The sequence below is a fragment of the Fukomys damarensis genome, unplaced genomic scaffold, assembly GCF_012274545.1.
Source record: "Fukomys damarensis isolate Sample0158 unplaced genomic scaffold, DMR_v1.0_HiC HiC_scaffold_16, whole genome shotgun sequence".
Taxonomy (NCBI): domain Eukaryota; kingdom Metazoa; phylum Chordata; class Mammalia; order Rodentia; family Bathyergidae; genus Fukomys; species Fukomys damarensis.
The window spans coordinates 136,064,125-136,088,827 of NW_022900928.1; the positions used below are offsets into that span (position 1 = coordinate 136,064,125).

The 24,703-nt window shown below is 49.0% G+C and overlaps 1 protein-coding gene and 1 long non-coding RNA gene across 3 annotated transcripts; one reads left to right on the forward strand and one right to left on the reverse strand.

The window, feature by feature from the left end:
- Positions 1–6: 6 nt before the first annotated feature.
- Atg4b (autophagy related 4B cysteine peptidase) lies at positions 7–22,373 on the forward strand. 2 transcript variants are annotated; one of them, XM_019204937.2, is made up of 13 exons: positions 7–24; positions 8,085–8,186; positions 8,299–8,370; positions 10,030–10,128; positions 10,608–10,709; positions 11,034–11,106; positions 13,078–13,157; positions 17,875–18,074; positions 18,885–18,963; positions 19,319–19,464; positions 21,144–21,200; positions 21,593–21,686; positions 22,300–22,373. In XM_019204937.2, exons 4-13 carry the CDS (start codon positions 10,068–10,070, stop codon positions 22,371–22,373), a joined length of 966 nt encoding a protein of 321 aa, XP_019060482.1. In that variant the 5' UTR covers positions 7–24; positions 8,085–8,186; positions 8,299–8,370; positions 10,030–10,067. The 2 variants fall into 2 exon arrangements, with proteins under 2 accessions (XP_019060482.1, XP_019060481.1); XM_019204936.2 differs by lacking the exon at positions 7–24 and adding an exon at positions 175–207.
- Positions 8,199–17,861, reverse strand: LOC104849985. Its single transcript, XR_004517564.1, has 3 exons — positions 17,812–17,861; positions 16,374–16,482; positions 8,199–8,294 (listed from the first exon to the last, which is right to left on the reverse strand). It is a non-coding gene; the product is annotated as an uncharacterized LOC104849985 (long non-coding RNA).
- Positions 22,374–24,703: the final 2,330 nt, after the last annotated feature.

The following is a 24,703-nucleotide window of genomic DNA, read 5'->3' on the forward strand; positions in this document are numbered from 1 at the left end:
GCGGGCCGGCAGAAAGGGAGGCGGGTGAGGGGGACTGGGCCATCCCGGGACCGCGTAGTGGGGCTGGGCCCTGATGTGCTAGCACGCAGAACTCAGCTTTCTTTAAAGTTAGCGGTCGGAGCTTCGGGATTTGTAACACACGCATCTTTTATTTTTGACTTTAGTAGCCAGGAGATGACCCAAGCTTTTTCTGCGCCAGGAAAGGCAGTGAGTCTGTTTCACCCTGTCCCTGGGGTTCTAAAACAGTGTGTTGAGCGGGGGGTAAGGGGCGTGCGGTCGCGGTTTTGTTGATTCTCCCTGTCCTCTCAGGTGTCCGCTCCAGAGGGACAGTTCCTTCATTTTTGCTGGCAAAATATTTCAGAGAAACGAGTCTATACTAAATGCATCGTTTACTAATGGACCTAAAAGCATCTGTACACGAGTTCTCTTGTTCACTCTTAAGCGGTTTTAGTTTTTTTCGTTTCTTGCAGGCACTGCTTTGCCTTCCTTTGTCTCCTTAACTGTATAAGTCGGCTTTCATCTGGCTTGATTCTACCTATCATTCTGAACGGCACTGCTTTTGGTTTGTTTTTCTTCTACTGGTTTTAGAAAGTTACAAAGATCTTTGCAATTTACAAAGTAACTAAGATTTTACTCGGGACTTGTATACCGTTGGCAAGCCTTTCAGTGATTTCTGGATCTCATCACTTCCCTGTGTTACATGGCTGGAAGAAGCAGGAACACTGACTCCCATACACTGTGGTACTGTTTGCTGGGGCGAGGGGATTGGGGGAGATGGAGTGAAGAAAGAGTAGACTTGCTTACCCCTTTCTTTTTAGGTATTATTTTGGGTATGTAAGGCTGTATGAGGAACACAGTTAAGGGTGGAAAACAGTTTAACTTCGGTCAGATTACCTTAAATGTGAAAATCATCATGTTTAAGAATACAGTTGTATAGTCACAAGATGATACCTTAGTAGTACACAGAATGCTGGTACTTGGAAAAATCAAAGTAGAGGACCAGGGATTTAGCTTAGTGGTGCCGCCATGAGCCTTGAAAGCTCAAGGTCCTGAGTTTGAAGTTTGATCCCTGGTAACCAGCGCGCGCGCCCCCATCAAAGTAGAAAAAATGGTTGTTTTTGAGGGTCTCTGTTAATGCTGGTAAAAACATACACGATGGGGTCATTTTCCTTCTAACATTCTGCTAAATGACTTTTTAGGTCATACATCGTCTGCCCTCCACTAATCCTTGGATTCTTTGAAGATTCTTCTGTTCTTAACCATGTGTAATACAATTGCTGGTCCTTACAGTTGTTTATTCCATAAACACTTTTTACTGAGTGCCAAGTGTGTGGGGGGGTATTATTGAAGATCCTGGGGCAAGAGAAGTGCACAAAACAGAGAACCACTGTCTGGAGCAGCTAATGTTCTCAAGGGGAGACCTTGGGTAAACAGTAGTGTGTGTGACTTGTGTAGGAGAGCCATGTGGGCAATGCAGAAGGGGATTGGAATTGCAGCCAGGACACCAAGGAAAGGTATGGCTCTGAAGGTTACATTTTTACCCACATTGAGAAGCATGACAGGACATAGGACAAGAGAGTTAATCTGAGAGCAGCAAGGAGATTTGTGTAGCTAGAAGCAGTGGACAGGGACAAGAGAAGCAGGAGCCGAGGGCAGAGAGGTGACTTGGCCCTAGTTCTGAGGCCTTGCTATGTCACCGTGAATACTTGCACATTTACTCTGAATAGGGTGGTGATCCTTTGGGAGATTTTGAGAGCAGTAACATGATCAAACTTATGTTTAACAAACTCTGGCTCTGGCTCTGTTGAGAATATACTGCAGAAGGATAAGGATGGAAGTAAGGAGACCAGTTAAGAGTCCATTTCTTTTTTTTTCTGGTGCTGGGGATTGAACTCAGGTCCTTGTGCTTGTAAGGCAGACCACCGAACCACTGAGCTAAATCCCTGGCCCCTAAGAGTCCATTTCAGTAAGCCTGGCAAAGAGCTACTGGAGACTCAGCTCAGGATGGGGAGAAGAGGTTGGATACTGATGTGTTGTGACGGTTGAGACAATAGGATTTGTTTACAGATGGAAAGCTAGGAGGAGGGTAGCAGGGAGGGAAGAGTGAGCAATGGCAAATGCCTATGTTCAGACCAGCAGGGAGCCCCTGCATGGTGGGCATTGTTCAGACTTTGCTGGGTGTGAGCTACCTAGATGTCTGTATAGCTGTGTTCCAGGGCCTTTGAGGCCACAGGCTTGGAGTTAAAGGAATAGGCCTAGCTAAGGATGTGCACGAATCCGCACTAGATGAGGTTTTCCCAGGTCTTGAGTGTGGGTAGGTGGCCGGGCAGAGAGCCCAAGCTGCTGGCATGAGGAGGCCCAGGAGGTGGCAGTCAGGTACAATTTAGTTGTGTTTTCCACCAGTCCCCAGCACTGTCTGTAAAAACATCCTTCTGGTTCAAAGCACTCTTAGGTACCAGTACCTACATAATTAGTAGTCAATGGGAACAAAACTTATATTAATAATTTACACATTCCCCTGGTTGAGCATCCCTAATCCAAAATGCAAAACCTTTTTGAGCTCCAGCATGATGCCACAAGTGGAAAAATTCCACATCTGACCTCATGAGATAGGTTGTGTTCAAAACACTTGTATCTTTTACTAATAGTATTATATGAATACTTTAGACTATGTGTCTGAGGTGTATATGAAACATAAATGAATTTCATGTTTTGGTTTGGGTCGGATCATGTATATGTAAAATACTCCAAAATCCAAAATATAAAACACTTTTGGTGTTTTGTACTCAAGGATGCTCAGCATGTATAAGAGTTTCAGTTTGTAGGATTGTGCATAGTTGAGTCTAGTCTACTAGCTTATGATGTCAGTGAAGCCTGCTTGCTGCAGAGCAGTGGGTTTTAATGTGGACATTCAGTTCAGTGTGTTTACTGTGGCACTGTTTTTTAGTTCTCTGACATAGCTGAAGTTTTTACTTTCTTTTTCTCTTCCTTGTACATACAAGCTGCTATTTTAATCATACTTCTCTCAAGGAAGGGGAGAACCTTTCTGCTGAATTGATTTATAATCTTGTGGGGAATCTTTCAAATTGGATGCATCACAGTAAGCTCTAGAAGAAATCTACTGGTTGGACATTTTTTATAGTTCTTCCTGCTTGAACAACACTGTGGTTGGTACTGAGTGGAGAGAAATTAGTTAAATTTATTGAGGACAATTCTCTGTTTTTCTACCTACCAGATTAATAATATTAAATCACATTGCTTTTTTTCATGTTAGAATTAACCACTTTATTAGATACTTTCTGCTTCCTCTTCCAGTTGTGATGATAGAAGTTCCAAGAAGAGGGTGTAGAAAGTCCAAGCCCTTTGGGTGCAGGTGACCACATGGAGATTCTTTCCAAGGGGGTGTCCTTCCCAAACTGGACGAGCCTCACCTGCTGTTGTGTTTCTCTTGCATCTCATGTAATGTCACATTATCATCCTTGTCTGGGAGTCAGCAGAGTGGCTTTCTTTTCAAGGCTTGCCTCTATCTCAAGAGCCATGTGTACTGCTTCATAGGTGACAAGAGATGCCGTGAAAAGATAATGAGGTTTTGATGAGGACTGAAGCAGTACTTGGGAACCTCTGGAGAAACGCAGAGGCTGCTGGCTGTGGTCTGAGGGGAATCGAGAGTGACGGCCTCCTGCTGGTCAGTCCCTATAAATAGCAGAGGCTGTGAGCTTTAGTTTTGTAGCTGAGCAGAGCTGCTGGTGTTGCCCCACTTCACAGGCAAGGAGAGTAAGGCTAGGGAAGTTGAGGCTAGCAAGTTGGCTGTTTTCAGATAGACGCTTAATAGAAATTAGAAATCAAGTGTTATTTTGAAAAATATCTCCTTCCTACCCCAAAGGTCAGGGAACTCAGTGGCTCAGTCCACAGCCTCAGCCTATGTTCTCTGAGTGATGCCTCATCCATTGCACCTCATGCATGGTGTCTTCTTCTTCAGCAGGAGCTGTGGTTGTGCCCTGCAAAGTGGGCTAGCTAGAAGGGCCAGCCAGTGTGTTCCCTCTTGTCTTCCAGTGCAGGCAGGGTCTTCTGGACACAGAGTGAGAAATCCTTGGTTTGTTCTTCCAGTAGGATTCAGTGCACGTCCACAGGGTCCTTTTGCTGACTGTCTTGGGCTGCAAGCTCACCTGAGTCCACCTGAGCAGTGGCATGGCTGACTTTTCTTTAAATGCAGTCACAGCTCTTTTTTTCAGCAAAGTTTGTTACATTGGATTTGGTAAAGAAACTCACATGTTTGGTTTGGTTTCTATTTGCATTGCTCTGGGTGTTGCCTCTCATCTTGGGAACCCAGTGTGTTTTATCTATAATGTTACCCATTTCCAAAGGAATTCAAGAAGGATGGTCTTGAAGATGTCTTTGTTCCCTGCATGGTTCAGAGCTCTTCCCATTTTACCAGTGAGAAAACTGAATACAGAAAGGTTACCAGTTTAGGAGGATCACATGCCTGGTTGCTAGTGGCCTTAGACCCCAGGCTGCACAGGTAGGCTCTGGACCACCTCTCCACACTGCCTGGAATGTGTTGTCATCCTTCAGAGTGAGAGAAGTGCAGGTGTCCAGTCTGAAGAAGGTGCATGTAGTGGCAGGAGTGAGGGGGACAGAGAAAGAGAGCACTTCCCTTGTGAGTCCTGGGGTGTGTTCACATTCCACATAGGGCTTGACTGGGGAGTGTGGAGTGGAGTGGGAAGCTCAGAGGTCTGGAACTTCCCCTCCACAGAAGACCCATGGAGCATGAGGTTCTGGGCAGTTTGTCTGTGGCTTAGGTGATGGATGGATGGATACTGTTGTTTTGCTGCTACTTTGAGTGTGCTTGTCTCTGGATAGTGTTTCTTCATCCTCAAGCTGGCTTTTGGTTCAAGAGGCCTATAATTTTCATAATTAAAGTAAGAAATTTTGTGATGTATTTGAGCTTAATAGGATGCCTCTGATTACCTTCCCTTTGAAGTTAGCTTCCTCTCCTATAAAGTTTGCTAATAAACTTAAGAAATGTGCCTGCTCTGCATTTTGCTGCTTCAAGGGTAAGGATCCTCACCTTCAGAAATGCCAAGACAGATTGTGACACTGCTTTCAGAGTGAGCTGTTTTCTTCTTCCTTATCTATGTGTCTCCTTTATTATTTATATATTTCATATGGGAAGCTGGATACCATAGTTCTCAATTTCCCAATTATTATTATATATATATATTTTGGTACCAGGGATAGAACTCAGGACATTGCACCTGCAAGATGGACATGGTGCCACTGAGCTAAATCCCCAGCCCAGCTTCTCAATTCTGATAACTTCCTGTACAGACTTGTATTGACCCACCGCTGTGGTCCTTTCCCTAATGGCAGATGCCTTGTCCTGTGTAATGGTCTCAGAGAAATCATCCAGAGCACTCCTGGCTGCCTAATACTTTACCAGATAACATAGCTTCATTTAAAGCTGGGGTCCTGGAAGGGCTCAGACATGAGGAGAATGTTCCAGCAAGATTGGACTTGCTTTCCTGTAGTGCTGTAAGTTGGAATTTGACAGGGTTTTTGCCTTGAGAGTAGCTTTCTGGGTTTGAGTCTACATATTAGATAAAGCCTAATTGAGTATACTTAGTGGTCAAAGAACAAAAGTGATTTCTGAAGACATGAGGTGGTTTAAGAGAATAGGGATGTCATGAAAAGATAGGTGTGAACTTTAAATCATCCCTATGTAGTTTTTTGTTTTATTATACAGTGGCTAGGGATTGAACTCAGGGCCTTATGCTTGTTAGGTAAGCACTTTACTACTGAGCCACACCCCTAGTTTCCCCACCTTAGTTTTGATAATCATATGCAAGAAACAGTCTTATCTAAAAAACAGGAAAAATAAACTTGCGCTTTATGTTCACCAAGTAGCCCAGATGACACTCCCTGAATGCATGTTGGTAAAAACACACAAGAGCAGAGCTCCTAGACAGAACTGTCTGGGCCTAGTCTCTGTGACTCTCGGGGCCCACTGTGGAGTTTGGGAAGCCTAAGCCATACTTCAGGAAAAGTAGAGCTGGGTCCAGTGCCCTGGGTAGTTGCTGGGGAACCTGGATTGGAAACTAGCTTTGTCCTGGACTAGCTGCTGGGTATAGTCCCTCATGGATCTACATCCTTGATATAAAGGACAAAAGCTAACATTGGTGCCCTTCTCTCTGTGGCTTGGACCTCTGGGAAGTCTTTTAGGGAAGCTTCACAATCCTGTATTGAAGCTGTCTTGTCATTATCCCATTTTATGGATGAGGAATCACCACACCTAGAAGTTAAGTAAACAGACTAAGGACCTATAACTAGGATTTAAACTCTGGCCGTCAGGGCGAAGAGATAGCTCTCTGCTCTCTGCCTTCCTTGGGGGACTGCGCACCTGGGGTGCTATGCCTTGGAGTCCACATCAGGGGTACTTAGGAGCACTCTAATAGGGTGCATGTTTTAGCTACAGTTTCACCTTACACAAGGCCAGTATAAACTGGATGGAAAGCTGTTTTTATGCAGTATGAGGACAAGGATGAAGAAACTGCAGATGTGTTATTCTGTCTGTTCATGTGAAGTTGCAAGGAGCTACTGTGCAAATAGGGGTTCATTGCAGGGTGATGAGGCCTCAGGAAATTTTTGTGTCTTTGTATTCTTCACTATTTTTTAATAGTTACATATGATATTCTTCCTGAAAGGGAAGATACTATCAAAGATAAATTCAGATGTGAGAGAAACTCATGGTGTCTGTAATTTTCAAAAACTCTCCATGAGATGGGGTGAAGGGTGTTAATGGTCAGGCACTATTAAGGCAGGGAAGGGCTATTTGTTCAGTGTCCCTTGTTCTAAGGAAGGAGCTCGTTGCTAGAGAGATGCCTTGGCCCTTGGTGCCACCCAGAACTTGCTGCTGGCTGGCTGGCACCTTCTCTTTGGGACCTGTACCATTCCTCAGCCATAGTTCTGAGGATAGCACCCAGGGCCTTCCTAAACTTCTTTCTTTTTTGGTGGTGCTGGATTGAGATTGAACCCAGGGGCTTGTGTGCTAAGCTCTTATCACTGAGTGACATTCCCACTAGCTATAGTAGCTTTGTTTATTTGTTTTTGAGACAGGGTCTCACCATGTAGTTCAGGCTGGCCTTGAACTCTAGCCCAGGCTGGCCTCCAACCTGCTTGTGATCCTCCTGAGTGCTGGGATTATAGGTGTGAACCACCATGTCTAGCCTATGGTAGTTTTAAAATTTTATTGTTGAGACAGGATTTTGCTAAATTACCCAGGCAGGGCTTGAATTTGTGACCCTTCTGCCTCAGCCTCCCCAGTAGCTGGGCTTACAGACATGTGCCAGCATATCTAGCTTCCTAGGTTCTTAGTTGAAACTAAAATAGGTAAGATGGCACTCAGGGCTCGTCAATACAGCAGGTGGACACCATAGCTGGTGGCCAGCTCCTTCCTTAGACTCTGGGCATTGCTGTGTGGAGGCTGGTAGTGACAGTGCTTTTCAACAGCAGTGTCAAAGCGAAAACCTGGCCCAATCCTTATCTCTTAGGCTCTTGGGACCTGGCTCCATTGGGGACGTCACAGTGGTGTCTGTCCCTCATGTCCCACTGGAGTAGCACTCTATCCCTCTATGGTTAACTGCACGAACCAAGAAAGTTAGGTGGCCTGGAAACCTCATTTCCCAGGAGCCCAGTGACTCTCACCCTTGTCATACATCCTTGAACACACTGCCTTGTGCATTAGGTCACCTTAGAGGGCCGTGAACATGTATGGTTCCCTGGTGTACAAAGACAACAGTGTGACTTCATTTTTCTTGTGTAGCTTACAGTTTACACATTTTAGAACTAAAACATTCAAGTGTGTGAGTTGAGTGACCTCTTTCTTCCAGCCAGACCCTCGGTGGGCAGCTGTCCTCTGACAGTCCTAGGTGCTCACAGGGCCTTGATTGCTATGGGGATACAAGTGTGCCCTGCTTGGGAAGCGTCTACTACTGAGCTCTCCAGTAGTGCATGTATTTGGAGGTTGAATGCTCTGGTATTCTGTGTAATAATCACAATTGATAGATGTGTTTTTTTGGTTTCCACAGCCACTCTTACCTATGACACACTCCGGTTTGCTGAGTTTGAGGATTTCCCCGAGACCTCCGAGCCTGTTTGGATCTTGGGCAGAAAATACAGCATCTTCACAGGTATTGGCCACGTTGGAACCACTCTTCTCTGCTTGCTGTGTGCTTACTCTCCTGTGGTGTCTGGCTTATAAACTGAAGTTTCTGTGTGTCTTCTTCTTTTCAACAACCCTAGAGAAGGATGAGATCTTGTCTGATGTGGCATCCAGACTGTGGTTTACATACAGGAGAAACTTCCCAGCCATTGGTGAGTACCCCTGTGGGGCAGGGAGGAGGGAGGCTTCCAAGTGCCAGACCCCTCCTTCCAGTCCCCTCATAAGTTGGCCAGCAGTGGCTCAGCTGGAGTCACACCCAGGCAGCTCATCTCAGCAGGCCAATGAATTTCCACCTGTAAGTCTTTGCTCCCTTAGGGTTCATGGCAACATTTTACAAAGTTTGCAGTTTGTTTTTGTTTGTCTCTGTTATTACTGGTGCTGGGGATAGATCCCAGGACTCGGTGTGTACTAGGCAAACACTGTACCACTGTGCTTCATCCCCAGTCCCCATAACAATATTTTAAACATATTTAAAAGAGTGACGTATGAAACAGTGTTAGCCATAGTGAGGCAGCACCCTGCTCAGCAGATTGAGGATGACCCTTGTACTTGAATGCATGCCCTTGATCAACTGTACAGTAGTCCTCACATAGGTCCGAGATGTCTAGAAGCCTTGCTCTTCCTCCATCTTTCCCAGCATGTATGTGTGTATGTGGCCGTGGGGACAAAGGTGAGGTGAATTGACATTTTTCATGTCACCTGATTCTTGCTGTATGCCCTGGAGGTGGATGAAGGTTGGGGATTAGCTCTCAGCCTTGCCTTTGTAGTTGGATCTTAGGGACCAAGCTGACATTGCACCACCCCATGCCCAGGTCATTTAATCAGTTCCTCCCCTAGATAGCATGTCAACTTTCTCCCACAGCCAGGTGAAACTGAAGTAGACACAGCAGCTGGCATTCAGAGGAAGCAAGACCCATGTCCCCATGGCTAGTGTCTGGTATTGTAATTTGTCAGGCATGGTTCTACAGATGTGCAGCTCACCCTTCTCTGAGCCTCTTCTCTATGTGGCCCTGGTGCTGATCCTCCAGCTCTGGGCAAGCGGACACGGCCTGAGACACCTTCACCACTTGGCCCACTGTGGAGAGAGGCTGACAGTGAGCCACTGTGGGTGAAGCTACTTTTGCAGGCCTGCACCTGAACTTGGCCTGTGCCCTGTAGATATGTTTGTATGGGAGGAGGGGTGTGTGGAGGGCAGGGCTGCTGCCTGAGCTGTGAGAGCACACAGTTCCCCTGGCCTGGGGGGCAGGGCTGTAGTGCCCCCTGCTCTGACTATTGCATCTACCACTGCCTCAGCCCTCCTCCTTGTCATGGCTGCACCATGCCATTCCATTGGCTTCCTGTCATGGCCACGGGATATTTCCCACAGTTCCACAGTGCTTATCTTCTGTTTCCCTGGCCTGGTAGTGGACAGGAAATGACAGGGCTAGGGCACATGTGCTTAAAGGGTAGGAGTAGTTCCTGACCACTGTTGCCCAGCCCTTGCCCATTCTCAAAGACACTAATGTCCTTTGAATCTTGACCTTTCTAGTAGCTGGGAAGTAGTTCTCCTTGTTGAACATGGTAGTTTTGGATTGGCTGTGGGATACTGTCTGTTCTTAAATTTTTGGACATTCCTCGTGCCCTGTGGGTGACTTGTCCCCACCCTCTTGCCCATCTTAAGGACTTATCAATTAGCATACTTGGCCCTTGTGTTATTAAGCCCTCAGGTGTGTGAATCCTGAGACTGAGTAAAGTAAGAGGCTGGTGCCCCTGGTGTGGAGCATCTGTGGACCTCTGATGCTGAATGAGCCTCTCTCTGTACACCATGACAGGGGGAACTGGACCCACCTCTGACACAGGCTGGGGCTGCATGTTGCGGTGTGGACAGATGATCTTTGCACAGGCCCTGGTGTGCCGTCACTTAGGCAGAGGTAAGTTACAGCATGGGTGTGGTAGGGGGTGCTGGGGGTTGAGGGATATTTAAAGCATATCACAGGTAAAACCTCAGATGCTGAGGGTTGGGTGCAGAGATGTTTAAAGCACATCACAGGTAAGACCTAAGGTTTGCATTGATTTAAAAGCCTGATATTGGACTGGGGATTTAGTTCAGTGCTTCCTCTGCCTGCCTCGCCAGCACAAGGACCTGAGTTCGATCCCCGGTACCTAAATAAATAAATAAATAAAATAAAATAAAAGCCTGATATTTATATCTTTAGAAATTGTTAAGGTACTGGAAGTATTCTGTGCTGTTAGTTTGTTTTGATAAATTGGTATATAGGTACTTGAAATCCTAGAGCATTTGGCTTAGATTTAGAAGGTGTGGGGCCTGTCTGACTTTTGAGTGCTGTGTAAAGCCAGACTCATTTCTCTGGGTACGGTCAGACTAACCACCTGCATTTATTCCCAATAGACTGGAGGTGGGCACAACGGAAAAGGCAGCCTGACAGCTACTTCAGCGTCCTCAATGCTTTCCTTGACAGAAAGGACAGCTACTACTCCATCCACCAGATAGGTGGGCTGGCTCCATGGAGAGGCAGCATCTCCCCAGGGGCTGGTCTGGGTGGGTGCAGCTGACTCGTCCTGACAGGTGCAGAGCAGGCAGCCTTGAGCACTGTTCCCCTCCTGGAAGGACCAAGGGTAGAGCTGAGTGGCTGGGGCTTCAGGCATTACCTTCCCCATCCCTCCTAAGTCTCACTGGAGCACCCCTCTGGAGGGCGGGACTATCTTGGCCTCCCCGTGAATATTTCCTACTACCATGTCACATGGAGGAGTGGGTGGGAGGGGCATTGGAGGCTGCAGTAGATGCATGTTGCTAATCTGGATCTGCTTCCTGCAGCACAAATGGGAGTTGGCGAAGGAAAGTCCATTGGCCAGTGGTATGGCCCAAACACCGTCGCCCAGGTCCTCAAGTACGTTCTGAGCTGCAGCCTGCCCGCTCCTCTGGGTAGCCTGTTTCCCTTGGTGTTTACATTCTTGGGCTCTTATTGACAAGGGGGACAAGGGGCTCTAGGAGAGTCTTCAGAGGTGACCAGGCCAATGGTTGTGGGATTTATGTTTTCTATGAAACAAGTACCTTACCTGATTGTGTGCATAGGATTAGGCCCTTGGGTCCATCTGTAAGGGTGGTTTCTGATGGTCTGGAAGTGGAAGCTGATCTGGAACCACAGTAGTTCTGGTGGCTGTCTGTGAGGGTCTGTGAGGCTGTCTGTGGCCCTTGCGCTTTGGGCCTATCAGAGGTTCCTTCCCTTGTGTGTGCCCCAGGGTCTGGGCTTCATCTGCGCTGGCCCCCTGTCCTGAAGGTACTGTGCCTCCCTTGCCTCCGCATTGGTCCCTCTGAAATGGCTCCTTCTGTGTTGCCAGGAATCAGCCACTTCTCAGTCCTCCTTGCTCTTTAGAGTTATGTAGCCTGGTACACCCCTGGTGTTTATCAAGTAGCCTCTTCTCACCCCGACCCCTCCCCTTGAAAGGTCCCTGTCTGTACCCAGCTCCTCTTAAGAGATTCTTCTCTCTTGTATCCGCCTTCCTGCCATCTTGCTATACCTTGGCCTGGTCTGTCGGTGCCATTCAGAATCTTTGCCCAGGCCTGGCCTGCCCCAGTTTGTACATGTAGCCCACATACCCCCCATTCCTTCATGATGCTTCCTGTGCTTTTGGAGTGTCCAGAGCCACATACTATCCTGTCAACCAGCAGCAGCCCTTCGCACGGTGCTTGTACCTTTTCTCAGCCACACTGCTCCTCCTGTCGTCTGGGCGCCTCTACCTCTTACTTGTTCTTCCTCCAGTGAAGCCCCTCCTGGGGGCCCAAGGGGCATATGGCCCTCCCTGCCTATTGCTTCTGCACAGGGACCACATGTACTCCAGAATCCAGGCTAATCTGTACCCCTTCTCTAGTGTTTCAATTTTAGTATATGTGTTGCTGAAGCAGCAAGTCCCCCTATCTAATGTACCACTTGAGTTGTGTCCTGTTGCTGACTTGTTCTCATCCCTTCTCTACTGCATTGGTCTACACTCTTGCCCTACCTTCTTAACAGTCTCTTCTCTCTTTGAAATAGTAGCCAGAGTTATTTCCATAAGCTTTGGCAGTCGTCTCTGTGGCTCCAAGCTGTCTTGGGTTTCTGGCTGCCTGTGCTGTGCTCACACACTCAAGCCCTGCTGCCATGCATGCACCTTTGCTCCCTGCAGGCTTCTGCCTCAGATCCTTGCATGTTCTCTGACTCCTAGAAGCTCTTCTCTGGTGCTCCCGCCCCTTTTTGAGGATTTTTCTTCAGTCCTTACCATGTTTCCTGTGGTCTGCCTCCCGCAATTGTCAGCCTTGGGAGGTCTTGCTTTGTCCCTTGTCTCAGCTGGCTGAGGGAGGAGGAAACAGCAGGACAGAACACTGTCCTATATACTTCCAGGCTTTCCAGGCACTAGGCTTTCTTTCTATCCCACACACAGCAAGTCCTTGCAGCTCAGGTCCGAAGCATTGTCCCTGTGCCTGGTATGGTTTCTTGCTTCCCCATCTCACTGGGTAGCAGGTCCTCTGTAACATGTCCAGGAGTGGCTCAGGATCCCATTGCAGGAACTGTGAACTTGCAGCCCCTGTTCCTCCACAGTGCTCTTCCTGGACTCCACTCTGGGCTGCCCTCACTGTGCTTAGTGGGATGCTGTGCCTGCCTCCTTGCTGTGTCCCAAGACTCCTGTGTGTGGGTGCTCTTCTTGTGAAGGGGAGCTGGGGTGTTGGGGGTGGTGGTGGCGTAGGGCCCCTTTCAGCTCTCCTGTCTGAGCCTCACTTACTTCCCTTGGAGGGCGTTCTGCTGAGACCCCGCCATGGCAGGTATGAGGGGCAGCATCTGGGTTTGGGACACTCAGCCTGTGCTCTCCTGCTCTTACTCCTGCAGGAAGCTTGCTGTGTTCGACACATGGAGCTCCTTGGCTGTTCATATAGCGATGGACAATACTGTGGTGATGGAGGAGATCAGTAAGTGCCTAGCTTTTGGTTGATGAGGAGGACTTGTGGGGGACATGCATTTCCCTGCTGGGTCCCAGAAGGAGCACTACCTACAGAGCTGTGAGTCAGATTAGAGGGTTTGTCTTAGCTTGGAGACCAGCTGAAGGGAAAAGCCCAGGCCCTCGTAAGTGGCCAGTTACTTAGGACCTGACATTTTTTTGTTTCTCTCTTATAAATGTGTCAGAGCTTGGAGCAGTGATGTGTGTCTATAATCCCAGTCTTCTGAAGGCTGAGGTTGGAGAATCACTGGAATGCAAGAGTTTGAATATATCACATGGTGTAATTCTGTCTTGAAAAAACAATAAAATGGGCTTGGTAGCACATGCCTGTAATCCCAGCACTCTGAGGGGCTGAGGCAGGAGCTTGCAAGTTCAAGCCCAGCCTAAGCAGTATGTGAGACCCTGTATGGAAGTAAAAAATAAAAAAGGGGGTTGGGGATTTAGCTCAGTGGTTCTGGCTCCTGCCTCACAAGTGCAAGGGCTGGAGTTCAATCCCCAGTACCGCCCCCCAAAAGAGAAAAATAGCAAAAGGTGTGGGCATATAACTCAGTGTGAGTCCTGGAATCAATCCCCAGTAGTTAAAACAAAAAACAAATGCATTAAGGTGCGCTGTGTTTAGCTAACTTGCAGGGAGGCTGGCTGAGTGCCTTTGTGTACATTCATGTACTGGGCTGAGATGCAGGGACACTTGACCCACCTTGCACACTCAGCTCTCTGGGCAGCAGACCCATGGAAGGACGCCTGGGGAGGTGGCTGGCTATATGGGCTGGCCCAGTAGGCAAGCTCTAAATACCCCTGTCCTGTTCCACAGTGCCTCCTTTTGCTCTGTGCATCAGGGCCTTCCCCAAAGACCTCACAGAGCTGCTTCAACCCCAGTTTTGTTGGAGTCTTGTTGTTGCCTTGAATCCAGTTCTGTTTAAGAAAATGTCATTGAGCTGGGTGGAGTGGAGCATACCTGTAATCCCAGCACTCTGGGAGGCTAAGTGAAACTGTGTCTCAAAAAAATAAAATAAGTTTGGAAGTCTGGGTTCAGTCCCCAGTACTGCAAAAAAAAAAAAAAAAAAAGGAAAAGAAAAATGAAAGACTCACGGAGAGCCATGGCTCTAACAAGTACACAAAGAGTAGAAGTGGGTCTGCCTATGTGGCTGCACTGGTCAGGCCACAGATCTGTCACTTCCCTGCCAGAGTGATAGGGCCTTTCTGCTTCATTTCTTTTTCATTTTTCTTTTTGTAGAACTCGAGATTGATCTCAGGGTCCTCACACTGAGCTACATCCCCAGCCCTTTTTTAATGGTTTTTTACTTTTTTTTTTTTGTACTCAGAATTGAATTTGGGCCCTTGCACTTGCAAGGCAGGTGGTGGCACCACTGAGCTAACTCCCTGGCCCAATGCTTGTTTTGAGGTAGGTCTCACTGAGTTATCCAGGTTGGGCTCCAGTTTGTGAGTCTCCTGACTCGACCTCGATAGTGCTAGGATTGTAGATGTGCCATGCCTGGCCTCAGTCTTGCTTTTTCACCCCTGGGTGATGTCAACAGAATCTCAGGTGGGAGTGTGACCTGATGTGGTCACTGTCATAGGTCCCCTTTCACAGTTGATGCACTTACAGCAAGTATCTCTTCCTTCTGCCTTTTACCCTATTCTAGTTTAAAACTTTTGTAAAAATTAAGAAAAGTACAAAGAAAGTCACTGATTTTACTACTCAAATATCCCATATTGCTTTTGTTGTTGTGGCTTTTTGTTTTTGGTAGTGGGGTGGAATTCTTGGTCACTCTACCAATGAACTACATCCCCATCCCATTTTTTTTTTTTAATAGAATTTTGAGACAAAGTTTGGTAAATTTCTGAGGCTAATCTTGAACTTGGAAACCTCTACCTCAGCCTCCCAAGTATCTAGGATAACAAGAGTGCACCACCATGCCTGGCCCTATATTAGCTTTGTTTTTTTTTTTTTTTTTGGTGCCGGGGATCAAACTCAGGTCCTTGAGCTTGCAAGGCAGTCACCAGAACCACTGAGCTAAATCCCCAGCCCTATATTAACTTTGTATCATACTTTTTTTCCAGTGTTTTTTAATGCTTTTCAAAAACATACTATCTAGCATTTGGGAGGCTGAGTCAGGAAGGAACTTGAGTTCAAGGCCAACCTCAGCTTAGTAGGGAGACTGTATTTCCAGAAAACACAGAAACCTTGTAACTGTCTAATGCTACACAGTGTACTGTTGTGCCTTGATCTCCTTTCCCCCAGCTTCTGGGAAAAGCACTTGTCTTACTCATGTCTAGCCAGCCCCTCACTTGATCTTTTCCTTCAGAGAGGGTGGGAAGGATGAGGACAGGCTCCTCCCAGAGACTGCTCTGCGGAGTGCTTGTGGCATCAGCTTCTGAGCCTCTGGGTCCTCCTGAGCTGGTGTGGCCAGGAGGTGAGGAGCAGAGCCAGGGAGGAGTCTCAAGTCTGCGTTCCTGGCAGCTTGGGGAGTAGGAGGCCACCTGGCAGGGACCAGGGCCAGGTAGAGGTGACAGCTCATCATAGGGACATGGGCATGATTGACCCCCGCATTTGGGAAGAGTGGCATCAGATCCAAGCAAACACTGAGGCTGGTAGACAGGCATGGTGCAGTGTGGTGAGGAGTGTGGCCTCATGGTAAGTGGCCATGCTGATGGCTCTGGGTTTGGCAAGGCTCCAGGATAAACAAAAAGGAAGCTGCCTTTCTCACTCACTGCCAACATCTTCCCAAGCTGATGTGCAGCTGCATTTAAAACTTGGATAAGCAGTGGCTTGGCCAACCAAGGGCATTTCTGTCCTAATCTCCAAACTGCTTGTAGAAAGGCTGGGTGTGATGGCACCCTCTGAAGACTGAGACAGGAGGGTTTCAAGTTCAAAGCCAGGCTAGGCAACTTAGCAAAGTACTGTCTCAAAATTTTAAAAACTACATAAAAAGGGCTGGAGATTTAGTTCAGTGATACAGTGCTTTCATGAATAAGGCCCTAGATTCAGTCCTTAGCACTGTAAGTAATAATAGCATATGGAAGAGTTAGAGAAAAACTGATGACACTTGGAAGTTGCACCAGAGCCCCTTTCTCCAGTGAGAGCAGCTGTAAATGGCCATGCTTGGATTTTGTGTTGAGTGTACTGGGCATGAGGGACATCAGCACCTCCTTCCCCTGTCTCTGCCCATCCACCCTTTCACCTTACCCTGCTGGAGGTCAGCCAGGATATCCACAGTGGCTCACACTGATGGAGTTAGACCTGTGTCCTGCTTTCCTCAGCAGTGCATCTCCTCGGTTCTGGAGGCCATGGAGCTCTGTGCTTGAAATAAAGGTCTTGTCAGCCAGAGGGTTCCATTACCATGGAGCTTTGCCATCAAAACAGAGCCTCAGAATCAATAAGGTGGAACCTGCAGTCAGCGGAATATGTAAAATTGATTAATCAAAAAAGTCACAGAGGACCAGAACAGCACCTTCAGAGCTTAGTAGATACACAGCCAGCCCTGGGTTCTGATGGCAGATGTACCATCAAGAAGAAAGAGTAGAGTCGGGTGTGGTGGCATACGCCTGTAATCCCAGCACTCAGGAGGCTGATGCAGGAGGATCACTGTGAGTTCAAGACCAGCCTGGACTGCATAGTGAGTTCCAGGTCAGTCTCAACTACATACATAGTGAGACCCTGTCTCAAAAACCAAAAAAAAAAAAAAAAAAAAAAAAAAAAAAAAAAAAAAAAAAAAAAAAAAAAAAAAAATCTAGAATTGATTCTTGGGAAGATGATGTATGTTTAGAAATTAGAAAGTTAAGCAATACAAATAGAAGGAAAGTTAAAACAACGTCACTCCCTAAGTCCTTTTTTCCTAGTTGTTCATTTTGAGAAATTTCAGTCCTACAAAAAAATTCAGTCACTCCCAACCACTTTTAGTCTCAGTAGAGAAAATGTGCCCACTCCCCCCCCCCTTTCATAGCACTGGCAATTTGACAATTTTGAGGAGTCCAGGTCAAGTCCTGTGGGGTTTCCTCAGGGCCCAACCTGGGTCCGACATTTTGGTAAGAACACCAACAGGGGGCACTGCCCTCTGCTGTCCTTTGGAGTGGTCCTGCTTTCATCACCAAGCCCCTGCCCAGCTCAGGTGGTGACTTTGTGCCAGATAGGAGGAGGAAAGGAAGGAGTGAAGTTACTCCTGCTGCCCACTTACCAAGGAGGGGTCAGAGTCTGCTGGCCACCTGGGTATTTTTCTTATTTTTTTCTAAAATGCATGTGAATTTTTTGCACCATTTTATATGTGTGCTTTATTTCACAATTTTTCTTAAAAGGAGATGAGGTTTAATTTGGCTTATGGCACAGATCTTAAAATTAAGAACATAGAATGGTGGCGCATGCCTGTAATCCCAGCACTTGGGAGGCTGAGGCAGGAGGATCACTGTGAGTTCAAGACCAGCCTGGGCTACATAGTGAGTTCCAGGTCAGTCTCATCTGCATAGTGAGACCCTGTCTCAAAAAAACCAAAAAAAAAAAAAAAAGCATAGAAAATGTTTCCCTTTTTTCTGGGGATGATAGGATTATGGACGCAATTTCTGTTTTCCCAGTCCAACCTTTATTTTAATCTCTTTTTGACCACCTTTTCCACTGCAAAATCATGACTCACTTGTGCCTTGGAGGAAGCTGCTGCCTCTTCTGCTAAGCCCTGAACCTCTCACTCATCCTGCAGGGAGGTTGTGCAGGACTGGCCTTCCATGTGCTGGGGCCACTGTGCTTCCCACTGATGCTGACCGGCACTGTAATGGATTCCCCACTCTGACTGAGGTCACCAATAGGCAATTGCCATCGCCATGGAGACCCCTGGTGCTTCTCATCCCCTTGCGTCTGGGGCTCACAGACATCAATGAGGCCTATGTGGAGACGCTGAAGGTAGGTGACAGTGGCTTCTGCCCCCCACCCCCGGCCTTGGCCAATCTCAGCATGGTCAGTCAGCTGTAGGGGAGGGTGAACAGCCAGCTCACAGTGGGTCTGAGTGTGACATGCAGAGCGTCTCAGTTGAGGAAGGCAGGAAAGGCCTCGATCTTAGCTCAGGTTTGGAAAACTCAGACTTTAGCCACTTTATAAAGAGATCCTCTGGGTTTCTGCTCACTCCAGGCAACCTGCCTGCACTTCCCTTGGGCTTCAGTGTCTGGAGGGTAGGCAGAGTCCAAGGTGATGGGTGCCCTGAGGTCCCTGGGATATCCGGCCCCAAGTCCCTCTGATGTCTTCTCTTCCGCTTGCCCATCCTCCCTCCTAAGATAAAGGCAAAACCACCTCCTTTAGCTGGCTTGGTCCAGGGCACAGGGTCACACGGGGCCCTTGACATGTGGGCAGAAATGCTTATCTTGGTCTTGTTCTCTGAGCTCTCTGGGGTCCAGGTTAACCCCCTGCTGCCCCTGTGTTACCTGCTGTGACACCTCTGCTTCTCCTTTCCTGTCTCAGTGAATCTGACTTGCCTCGTGTCTCCTCCTCTCCATCATGTCATGTAACACTTGAAGGTCTGCTGTGTCCTGTGTGCCTGCTCTATCCCCAGCCTTGCCCTCTGTTACCAGAAACTCTTTGGGTTGTCTTCTTGTTCTGCTGACTCACTGGGCTTGGGCCCTGTCTGTGGCTGTGAGCAGGGCCCATGTGTCACATTGGGCTCTCCACGCCTGTTCGAGAACATAGTGTGCTTATTAACCTATCATCCTCTCTCTGCAGCACTGTTTCATGATGCCCCAGTCCCTGGGTGTCATTGGAGGGAAGCCCAACAGTGCCCACTACTTCATCGGCTATGTTGGTGAGTTGGGTCCACTTGTCTGGGCCACAACAGTGCTCTCTAACCTGTGTGCCTGGCTGGGAGGTTTCCCTGAGCAGCACTGCACATTCCTGTGCTCCAGCTTGTCCACCATGGTGTCTTTGGATGCAGGGCTGCTAGTGGATCAGCAGCATGTTCCTGTGGTGCTTCTGCCTGGTGCTGTACACTGGCCAGAAATGTGGCCTCCCTGTGCTCCTCTTCCCTGATGGTCTGGTCCCACTTCACCTCATGCCTGCTGTATTTTGCAATGGGGCTATCCTGTTGGACTGGCCTTGGTGTGCTGGCTTTGAACATGGGCCTTACTCACTCCCTGGCTGACCTCTGTCGTCTTGCCCAGGCGAAGAGCTCATCTACCTGGACCCTCACACCACACAGCCGGCAGTGGAGTTGACAGATGGCTGCTTCATCCCTGACGAGACTTTCCACTGTCAGCACCCTCCCTGCAGGATGGGCATTGGGGAGCTGGACCCGTCCATCGCTGTGGTACGTCCCACCAAGCTTGTTTTAGGATGAAGAGGGAAACTTGGAGATTTGTGTAGCTTTCACAGTATTTGGAATGTTGTGTTCTCATGGTTTTGAACTCCAAGGCCATGGCCTGAGCTGTGCTGGGCCCTGCAGGTCATTGCCAGACTGCTGCTTCTTGAGCTAGCAGCCAGAGTGTGTGCATGTGCACATCTCGAGTGTGAGTGTGCATGTAGAGCGTGTGTGTGTTTGTGGTGAGTCCACACCTGCATTACTGCCATTTCCTGTTGGCTTTACTTAGTGCATGTGGGAGATGGTTCCTTAAGAAGCTTCCCCCTATTCCTTGGATTATGTAGTAGAAATTGTTGATATGTGGTTCATGAATATGTGGTTATTTGATGGGGAAGAGGCAAAAAAGAAAAAAATCCACTGGGTGTGGTGACACCTTTAATCCCACACACTCTGGAGACTAAGGCAGGACTGATTGCAAGTCTAAGGCCAGCCTAGGCAAGATTCTGTTTCAAATTAAAAATGGCTGAGGAGGTATCTCAGTGGTAGAACACCCTTGGGTTTCATCCTAGTACCACTTGGGGTGGGGAGTGGGAAGAAAGTGAGGGAGAGGAAAAAAAAAAAAAGCAAAATGTAGAAGCAGAGCTGAGCCTCAAGAGGTCATCCCTTGTGTGGGGGCTCCACATCCTGGACATGTGACAGAACTTGCTGGCCTGGTCCTGCCACCAGCAGCAAGCTGGTGTGCTACCTTGGGACATGCACCCTGGCATGGGGATGGCAGCTGGAGCTGCTCCTAACTTAACCAGCTCTCAGTAGCTTGCAGTAATTGATACTTGTGCACTAAGGTCAAACTGGAAAGCAGGCTATCTAGTCTATGTAGGAGGCTGAGGCAGGAGGATTGAGAGTTGGAGGCCAGCCTGAGAAACTTGGTGAAGCCTTGTTTAGCTAGCTCAGTCTATAAAATTGGTGGGTTGGGATGTTGCTTGGAGTCACTGGGTTCAGTCCCTCAGCACTGCAGAAAAAAGAACAACCCAGAAGCCAAGCACCACAGCAGAAGGGGCATGCAGGTGGAGACCAGCAGGTGCCAAGTGCAGGGGCTGCAACAATGAGACTGTGAGGCATTGTGACAGCCCTGCCATCCTCACTGCAGAGGGAGGCCGGTGCACGGGGCTGTGTGCAGACACCTGTCTTCACCAGGCCTTTTTCTATGTCTCCCTCACGGCAGGAGCAGAGGAAGCTTCTGCCTTCCTTGGTGCCATTCCTTACCTTCCTGTGCCTATGACCCTCTGGCTCTGGTAGTGCTCTAGTCTTCACAACTGTTGCTGCAGACTAGCCTTTGTAGCTGGTCCTTTGCACAGTGCTGCTGCCCACCGGACTTTCCTCACCCCCAGGCCTATTTTCTCAGTGCATGGTTGCATTGTTGTCTTTGCTGCTTGGTCCTGAGCTGAGGCTGAGTTATGGCTAGGTCTCAGCTGCAGAGAGAAGAGGCTCTCTACTCTTCTCCCTGGCATAGCAAAACCTGCCTTGTTCCCAGGAGGCTCAACGAGGCCAAGACCTTTTGGGTAAATCAAGGCAGAGAAAAAGAGTTACAGTTGGGGAACTGGGTCCCTGAAGGTGGTGGGGCTGTGCTGCATCTTTGCCTGCAGCTCTTACTATATGCAGTAACACTGCTGTCTGTCACTTCATTTTAGGGGTTTTTCTGTAGGACTGAGGATGACTTTAATGACTGGTGCCAGCAAGTCAAAAAGGTCTGTGGTTGCTACCCTCCCCTCCAGTCTGGAGCTGGGCCAAACCTCCTGGGAAAAGGGAATGGGATAGGGGCAGGCCTGGCCTGAGGCCCTTCACAGCTGTGCTGACTGAATAGGCAGGGTGTCTCTGGACTTCCTCCCTGGCACGATTGCCCACTGTGGGGTTGGATGCCACGTGGTAACTTCAGGGTGGACTCCTCTGCAGGTGCTCACTGTCCTCCCTCCCTTCCTGGCACATGACGTTGGTCACCACACCAGGCTGTGTTGTAGCCCTTGCTGTGGAGCCACCCGCCTGGCTCTATCCCTGGGGTAGGGACAAAGTTGAGCCCATACTGAGGCAGCCTTGGTCTGTGGGTGAGGCTGGGCTGCCACTTACACCTATCTCCTGACAGCTGTCCCTGCTTGGAGGTGCCCTGCCCATGTTCGAGCTTGTAGAGCAGCAGCCTTCTCACCTGGCCTGCCCCGACGTCCTGAACCTGTCCCTTGGTGAGTCCTGAGCCTGGGTGACCTTGTCTGTGCCCCTCGAGTTATGTGGGCTGTGCCCTTCCCTTCCTGTCTGGTCTGCTGGCCTCTACATGGTAAGGTTTGTGTGATCTGGGCATGGGCCCTGGGGGTGGTTTGGGTGTGAGAGCAGCACACTACCGCAATCCCCCTCCTCTCAGCCTGAGCTCAGAGCAGTGAACCTGCGTCTTATCCTCTGCCTGTGCTGGGATGTCTACCTGGTGCTCTGGAGCTGCGTGCCCCATTGGCCCTTGGCTCTATGATAGCCCAGTCCAGCCCAGGAGTCAGGTGGCCATGGGGAGAGCAACCTTTTGGGCCCTGGGATGAGGGCAGAGTGCTGACCTTGGAGAACACTGACTAGAGGCCCGACAGGCCTGCCCAGCCCTCAGCCCCTCTAGCCTGTGCCTGGCAGGAGTGACTTGCTGTTCTCCCCCCCATCCCCCTCCCTATCACCTTGAGATGGAATCCCTGTTCATAGGTTGGCTCAGAACCCCACCTGGCTCAGAACCCCTAGAACTGGCTTCCAGGACCTCCTTAGCCCCATACTCCCAGAGTGGCCCCAAATGTGTCTGATGAGGCTTTATCATATTTCTTGCAGATTCTTCTGACGTGGAGCGATTGGAAAGATTCTTTGATTCAGAAGATGAAGACTTTGAAATCTTGTCCCTCTAAGGGTCTTGGGATTAGAGGGTGGCTTCCATGGTCCTCGTCAGGGCGCCTTTGAAAACCTAGCCTGCTTCAGGCGCTCGGTGCCACTGCATTCCATCCACCCAGCCTGCCCCTGCTGAGTGCCACGCCCATGCCACCTCTGCCTGGAGACCTGCACCGCCCAGGGACTGAGGACTGCGCTGCCCTGGACGCCTTATGCTTGGAGCCAGCCCAGAGTGCCTCTGGCCGTCTGCAAGAAGAGGTGCTTGGCAGGAAGCTCAGTGTGGAGGGCCTGGAGCTCACAGAGCTCTCTGCTTGGCACTGCCAGCCCTGCATCCCCACACTGGCTTTGACCCTGCTTTTCTGGGCACTGGGTCTGTGGTTGGTTTGGAATTAAAGCCCCGTTTGGAGTTGTTCAACGCAAACATGAGTTTCTGGCCGCTTCCCAGGTCAGTCTCAGAAGCCTTGAAGTTTGGCATGTTCAGAGCAAGGGCCACATTGTGTCTTTGTGTTGGGCAGAGTGAGCTCAGTTGCACCCCCTCTGCCCATGCAGTTACCAAGGGCTACACTAGGAGAGGACGTGGAGAGAGCTCACATAGTGGGCATATGGGAAGCCAGAGGCTTTGAGTGCCCGGGACTTGGTGCAAGTCCTAGAGCCGGTCCTCAGAGCATTCCCATGGGTGCAGCTTCTGTCTTGAGGGCTGAAGCATTGGGAGACCCACTCCTTGCTGCTGTTTGCTATCAGAGCAGTTCCCCTGAGCAGCTCTCTGCCTGGGACACTGCAGCTGATGGGATGGAGCACCCTGTCATCCACGTCTTTTGCTTTTCTCAGAATTGCTGGGCAGGCTGGGCAGCTGAGCACCCAGCACTCGAAGGTGAAGTATCCAGACTTCATGTTTATTTCAATGTCTGCCACCTCTCACCCTAGTTTTCTTGGAAAACCTAGGACCCCCTAAGGCCCTCAGACCTTGCTACTCTGGCCTGTGGTCTGTGCGCTCTAGAACAAGAGTTGTCCTGCTAGCAGGTGTAGCAGAGGTTGGGGGACCTAGAATGGCCACATGGGCATCTTTGCAGCCAGGCAGAGCTGGAGGAGCCCAAGGTGGGCATCTCAGCTGTTGCCATGCATGGCAGCACCAAGCAGCCTAGAGGCAGCAGGAGATACCCCAGACCCCAGGCGTTGAAGGCGTAATTTATTTCCTTACTCTCCCTTTTTTCTTTCTGCTTCTTACTGTAGCTGTGGGTTGGGTGGGCAGCAGGGAGGGCTAGGACCATTTCCATTCCTTTGGGTTCTGCTTCCTGCACTGCTGGTTCCTGAGGCCAGGGACAGCATCCAAGGAGCCACTTGTGTCTGGAGAAGGCATACTGAAGAGGTGGTTCATTCTTAGTGTAGTTCACAGTTCTTAATGGCAAATAACAAGTTTCCATAGAAAACAAAAGTGTGTGTGTGTGCGTGTGTCTTGATTTTTCCTTCAGGTTAGTTGATTGAGGATGTGAAATTTTCAGTGTGATAGGCAGATTGAGAAGCTGCACACACAATCTGCCTCCACCCTGATGCTAAGTAAACGTGATAAATCTGTAAAGGAGAATTAACTAGGAAAATGATCGTTCAGCAGGAGGGCAGAGGATGTACCCCCATAGTGCAGGCTTTGCCCATGTCCTTTGGCCCAGAATGGGATGGGTACAGCCCAAGCACAGCATGGAGGTGAGAACTGACACTCAAGCCATTTCATGCCATCTTAGGACAGCCCTGTGTCACCCCCACCTTGTCTACCCTACAGAAGAGGAGCCAGGGGCCCAATGGCAGAAGAGGGGCCACACATTGTCAAGTTGAGGTGGCCTAAGGGTGAGTCATGTGCTCAAGTGCCTGCCAGATATTCCAGGTTCAGCCCTTGGAACACATTCTGGTTATGGAGATGTTTCACTATGCTGCCCACCCCAAGCTGGTCTAAACTTGTGACCCTCCTGCCTTGGCCTCCTAAATGCCAGGAATGCACCATCACCTATGGGACATTTTTTCTTACAGTGCTGGAAGGCAGAAGTTAAAACCAAGCTATTACAGGGATAGTCCTCCTGTGGGGTCCAGGGTAAAAATAGGACAGTCTGCAAATGCTCTATCTCCCAACCCCTGTAGGGACCCCAGGGGACACAAGACCCCTCTGGAGGATCCTAGATAGATCCAGATGTAGGCCCTTGGGTATTTACCCAAATGTCGCTTGCTCTGTGACATCCAGTGCTTTACCCAGAGGCTGCTGCATAGGGTAGATTCCAGCAGAATGGGTAGGAAACCCTGTCTTAGGGCAGGTTAGGAGGTGATAAGATGAGAAGCTCCAGGGTCATTACAAAAACAAGATTAA